Below are 6,126 nucleotides of genomic sequence, written 5' to 3'. Positions count from 1 at the left end.
CCCAAAAAAGATCAGGGAAAGGGAAAATTGGGGGCGAAAAAAGGGAGATTTTGGTGCTGGTTTGGCCTCGGGATCTGCAGCCGGGATCCACCGGGGTTCCCAATGGGATTCCCAGGGGATCCGGCCTCGAATCCTGCTGGGATCCCCCCGATTTTCCAGGGATCAAACCCCGATTCCTGTGGGATCTCCTCTTTGCCAGGGGATCCACTCTCAATTCCCACTGGATCCCCCTTTCCAGGGGATCTGGGTTTGTGGGATCCCCCCTTTTCCGGGGGATCCACTCTCAATTCCCAGCAGGATTCCCACTCCCAGGATTCCTGGGATCTCCGTTCCTGGGGTAGATCCCAGTGGATCCAGCAGCATTGCCACTCCTGGGATCCCCTGGATCCCCAGGATCAGTCCCAGCAAGATTCCCAGGATCTCAGGGATCCCCGCTCTCGTCGTCAGGAGATCCCAGCAGATCCCAAGTGGATCCAGCAGGATCTCCATTCCCAGGATCCCTGTTCTTGCTGTCGGTCCCAGCAGATTCCCACTGATCCCAGTAGATCCCGGGTGGATCCAGCAGGATCCCCATTCTCATTGCCAGCCTCGTCAGTCCCATCAGCTCCCAGTGGATCCCAGCAGATCCAGCAGGATCCCCTGTCAGTCCCATCAGCTCCCAGCCAATACTGGGTGGATCCACCACATCCAGTGGATCCATTGATTTCAGGATCCATTCTGCGTCATCCAGTGGATCCCAGCGATCCCACGATCCATTCTTGCCTCAGTTCCAGTGGATCCCATCAGATCCCAGTGGATCCACCGGGATTTCCAGGATCCCCATTCTTGCTGTAACAGTCCCAGTGGATCCCATCAGATCCCAGTGGATCCTCAGGATTCCAGGACCCCATTCCTTGCTGTACACTCCCAGTGGATCCCACCCAGTTTCCAGTCAGACCAGCAGGATCCCCGGATCCTCATTCCTGCTGTCAGTCTCGGTGGATCCCAGCCGATCCCAGTGGATCCAGCAGGATTTCCAGGATCCCCGTTCTTGCTGTCAGCCCCAGTGGATCCCACGATCCAGTTCGTCACCCCAGTGGATCCCATCAGATCCCAGGGATCAGCAGATTCCCCAGATCTCATTCTGCTGTCAGTCCCGTGGATCCCTCAGCCAATCCCGGTGGATCCCGCAGGATTTCCAGGATCCTTGGTCTTGCTGTCAGCCCAGTGGATCCAGCAGATCCCAGTAGGATTCCCCAGGATCCCCGTTCTGCTGTCAGCCCCAGTGGATGAATTCCCCGGATCCCAGCGATCCCAGTATCCCTTTCCTGTCCTGGATCCCTTTGGGGGGTCTGGTCCAGCCCGGGATCCCAGTTCTTGCTGTCAGTCCCGGTGGATCCCAGCCGATCCCGGTGGATCCCGGCCGATCCCTCAGTCGGGTTTCCGGCCCAGCCTGCGGAAGACGCTGCGGGAGGAGCTGCTGACCTGGCCACACCCCCAGGCCCCGCCCCCCGAGCTGGACACGGCCCCGTCCTGCGCCGCCATCGTCGTCGTGGCCGTTCCGGAACATTCCCGGCGCTTCTTGAGCACGCCGGCGTAGGGCAGCGCCTCGGGATCCGCCGGATCCCCCGCGCTGGGATCGGCTGTGCCATCAGGGCCCTCCGGGGCGGCGCCCAGGCGGCTGAACACGCCCGAGGGCTGCGGGGCAGAGGGAGAGCGGATCCCAATGGCAGAGCCTGGGCGGAGCCGGGATCTGGTGCCTGCCCTGGATCCCTTCCCCCTGGATCCCTCCCACCTTGGATCCCTCCCCCCTGAATTCTGGATCCCAAACTACCCCATGGATCCCACCTCCTCTGGATCTGGATCCCGAACTACCCCTGGATCCCTCCCCCCATGGATCCTGAACTACCCCTGGATCCCCTGGATCCCTCCCCCCATGGATCCCTCTCCTCATGGATCCCGCCTCCTCTGGATTCTGGATCCTGAACAACCCCTGGATCCTGAACTACCCCTGGATCCCTCCCACCCTGGATCCCTCCCCCTCTGGATTCTGGATCCTGAACTACCCCTGGATCCCTTCCCCCTGGATCCCCTGGATCCCTCCCCCATGGATCCCGCCCCCCCTGGATCCCGCCTGCTCTGGATTCTGGATCCTGAACTACCCCTGGATCCCCTGGATCCCTCCCACCTTGGATCCCACCTCCTCTGGATTCTGGATCCTGAACTACCCCTGGATCCCTCCCCCCTGGATCCCTCCCCCCATGGATCCCCATGATCCTGAACTACCCCTGGATCCCTCCCCCTCTGGATTCTGGATCCCAAACTACCCCTGGATCCCTCCCCCCTGGATCCCGCCTCCTCTGGATTCTGGATCCTGAACTACCCCTGGATCCCTCCCCCCCTGGATCCTTTTCCCTCTGAATCCAGATCCTTTTCCCCACTGGATCCTTTTCCCTCTGAATCCTTCTCCCACTGGATCCTGATTCCTCCCTCCCTGGATCCCTCCCTCCCCAGATTCTGGATCCTTTCTCCCCTGGATCCTTTTCCCTCTGAATCCTTCTCCCACTGGATCCCAATCCTTCCCTCCTTGGATCCTTCCCTCCCTGGATCCTGGATCCTTTCCCTGCTGGATCCTTCCCTTCTCAGATCCTTCCCTCCCTGGATTCTGGATCCTTTCTCCCCTGGATCCTTTTCCCTCTGAATCCTTCTCCCACTGGATCCTTTTCCCTTGGAATCCTTCTCCCACTGGATCCCGATCCCTCCCTCCCTGGATCCTGGATCCTTTCTCCCTGGATCCTTTTCCCTCTGAATCCTTCTCCCACTGGATCCTGATCCCTCCCTCCCTGACTCCTGGATCCTTTCCCCACTGGATCCTTTTCCCTCCGAATCCAGATCCTTTTCCCCACTGGATCCTTTTCCCCACTGGATCCTTGTCCCTCTGAATCCTTCTCCCACTGGATCCTGATCCCTCCCTCCCTGGATCCTTTCTCCCCTGGATCCCCCCACTGGATCCCAGCCCCCTCCCCAGCTCTCCCAGATTTCCCCATCAGATCCCACCTGGATCCAGCCCCTCCCCCACTCCAGATCCCACCCCCCCTGATCCCCACCCCCACCCTGGATCCCCCCAGATCCCTCAGGATCCCCTGGGATCCCCCCTCTCACCTTGGCTCCGGCGGCTGCGGCCGCTTTGGCCTCGGCCCCGAGGCGCTCGAACACCGAGGGACGGCCCAGCCCTGCCCAGGGTGGGGAGAAATTCAGGGATTTTGGGGAAAAAAATGGGGGATTTAGGATCCAGGAAGGGAATCTTGGGATCTGGGAGGGGAAATTGGGGATCCAGGAGGGGAAATTGGGATCTGGGAGGGGAAATTGGGATCTGGGAGGGAGAATTTTGTGATCTGGGAGGGAGAATTTTGGGATCTGGGAGGGGGAATTTAGAATCGAGGAAGGGAAATTGGGGATCCAGGAGGGGAAATTGGGATCTGGGAGGGGAAATTCAGGATCCAAGAGAGGGAAGCTCAGGATCCATCAGGGAACCCCAGGATCCAGGAGGGAAAATTCGGGATCTGGGAGGGGAAATTTGGGATCCAGGAGGGGAAATTGGGATCTGGGAGGGGGAAATTGGGGATCTGGGAGGGGGAATTTAGAATCCAGGAAGGGAAATTGGGGATCCAGGAGGGAAAATTCAGGATCCAGGAGGGGAAATTTGGGATCTGGGAGGGGAAATTCAGGATCCAAGAGAGGGAAGCTCAGAATCCATCAGGGAAACCCAGGATCCAGGGGAAATTGGGATCTGGGAGGGGAAATTTAGGGATCCAGGGAGGGAACGTTGAGGATCTATCAGGGGAAATAAGGATCCAGTAGGGAATGCTGGGATCCATCAGGAAAAACTCAGGATCCATCAGAGACCCCCGAGATCCACCAGGAACCCCCAGGATCCATCAGGGACCCCCAGGATCAATCAGGGACCCCCAAGACCCACCAGGGACCTCCGAAACCCACCAGGAACCCCCAGGATCGATCAGGGACCCCCAAGATCCACCAGGGACCCCCGAGATCCACCAGGAACCCCCACTATCAATCAGGGACACCCTGGATCCACCAGGAACCCCCAGGATCAATCAGGGACCCCCAAGACCCACCAGGGACCTCTGAAACCCACCAGGGACCCCCAGGATCCATCAGGAACCCCCAGGATCAATCAGGGACCCCCAGGATCAATCAGGGACCCCCGGGATCCATCAGGGACCCCCGGGATCCACCAGGAACCCCCAGGATCAATCAGGGACCCCCAGGATCCACCAGGGACCCCCAGGATCCACCAGGGACCCCCAAGACCCACCAGGAACCCCCAGGATCCATCAGGGACCCCCAGGATCCACCAGAGACCCCTGAGATCCACCAGGAACCCCCAAGACCCACCAGGGACCTCTGAAACCCACCAGGAACCCCCAGGATCCACCAGGAACCCCCAGGATCAATCAGGGACCCCCAGGATCCACCAGGGACCCCCAGGATGAATCACGGACCCCCAAGACCCACCAGGGACCCCCAAGATCCACCAGGGACCTCTGAAACCCACCAGGAACCCCCAGGATCAATCAGGGATCCCCCCGGATCCCCCGGTGCCGTACCTCGGGCGGCGTGCAGGCGCAGGATGTGGCGGCTGCGGGCCGTGGTGCCCTTGGGCAGCGAGATCACGTACTTGCCCTCGGCCTCGGCCGTCACCCGGCGCCGCCTGGGCAGCGCCGGCACAGCCTCGGCACCGGATCCACCTGCGGGGGGAAAGGGACCTGGGGAGCGGGGATCCGCCGGGATCCGGGGAGATCCGAGGGGATCCGGGGAGATCTCAGGGGATCTGGGGAGATCCGAGGGGATCTGCTCCTTCCTGCTTGGGCTGCGGCGGCCCCAGGGCTCTCCAGCCCCCCTGGGTTGAGCTCAGCTCCCTCTGGATCGATCCTGGCGCTGCCCTGATCCCTCTGGATCGATCCCAGCTCCTCCCTGATCTCCTTGGATTGAGCTCAGCTCCCTCTGGATCGATCCTGGCGCTGCCCTGATCTCCTTGGATTGATCTCAGCTCCTCCCACATCTCCTTAGATTGATCTCAGCTCCCTCTGGATCGATCCCAGCTCTGCCCTGATCACTCTGGATCCATCCCAGCCCGTCTGGATCGACCCCAGCTCCTCCCTGATCTGTTTGGATCAATCCCAGCTCCTCTGGATCAATCCTGGCGCTTCCCTGATCCCTCTGGATTGATCCCAGCCCGTTTGGATCGACCCCAGCTCCTCCCTGATCTGTTTGGATCGATCCCAGTCCCTCTGGATCCATCCCAGTCTCTCTGGATCAATCCCAGTCTCTCTGGATCAATTCCAGCTCCATCCTGATCCCTTTAAATCAATCCCAGCCCCTCCCTGATCCCTCTGGATCCATCCCAGTCCCTCTGGATCGACCCCAGCTCCTCCCTGATCTGTTTGGATCAATCCCAGCTCCTCTGGATCGATCCCAGCTCCTTCCAACCCCTCTGGATCACTCCCAGCTGCTCCCTGATCCCTCTGGATCCATCCCAGCCCCTCTGCATCAATCCCAGTTGATTCCTCTGGATCAATCCCAGTCCCTCCGGATCGATCCCAGCTCCATCCTGATCCCTTTAAATCAACCCCAGCCCCTCCCTGATCCCTCTGGATCAACCCAAGCCCCTCTGGATCGACCCCAGCTCCTCCCTGACCCCTCTGGATTTGATCTCAATTCCTCCCTGATCCCTTTGGACCAATCCCAGCTCCTCTGGATCCATCCCAGCTCCTTCCAACCCCTCTGGATTGATCTCAGTTTTCTCTGGATCGATCCTGGACCCTCCCTGATCCCTTCAGATCGATCCTGGATCCTCTGGATCGATCCCAGCTCCTCCCTGATCCCTCTGGATCGACCCCAGCCCTTCTGGATCGATCCCAGCTCTTCCCTGATCCCTTTGGATCCATCCCAGCTCCTCTGGATCCATCCCAGCTCCTTCCAACCCCTCTGGATCACTCCCAGCTGCTCCCTGATCCCTCTGGATCCATCCCAGCCCCTCTGCATCAATCCCAGTTGATCCCTCTGGATCCATCCCAGTAACTCTGGATCGACCCCAGCTCCATCCTGATCCCTTTGGATCAA

General features: G+C 60.1%; 1 protein-coding gene across 1 annotated transcript in view; it reads right to left on the bottom strand.

Moving 5' to 3' along the window:
- Nucleotides 1–1,350: 1,350 nt before the first annotated feature.
- CUNH19orf47 (chromosome unknown C19orf47 homolog) overlaps nucleotides 1,351–6,126 on the bottom strand; it is a 16,674-nt gene continuing 11,898 nt past the window's right edge. Inside the window, exons 6-8 of the mRNA XM_064737549.1 lie at nucleotides 4,611–4,751; nucleotides 3,142–3,212; nucleotides 1,351–1,677 (exon numbers count right to left, since the gene is read on the bottom strand). Of these exons, the coding sequence (XP_064593619.1) occupies nucleotides 1,411–1,677; nucleotides 3,142–3,212; nucleotides 4,611–4,751 (479 nt within the window). The 3' untranslated portion in view covers nucleotides 1,351–1,410. The remainder of the gene's footprint in view (nucleotides 1,678–3,141; nucleotides 3,213–4,610; nucleotides 4,752–6,126) is intronic.

Source organism: Zonotrichia leucophrys, unplaced genomic scaffold (assembly GCF_028769735.1).
Source record: "Zonotrichia leucophrys gambelii isolate GWCS_2022_RI unplaced genomic scaffold, RI_Zleu_2.0 Scaffold_73_224053, whole genome shotgun sequence".
Taxonomy (NCBI): domain Eukaryota; kingdom Metazoa; phylum Chordata; class Aves; order Passeriformes; family Passerellidae; genus Zonotrichia; species Zonotrichia leucophrys.
This window is presented reverse-complemented; position numbering and strand designations above follow the sequence as displayed.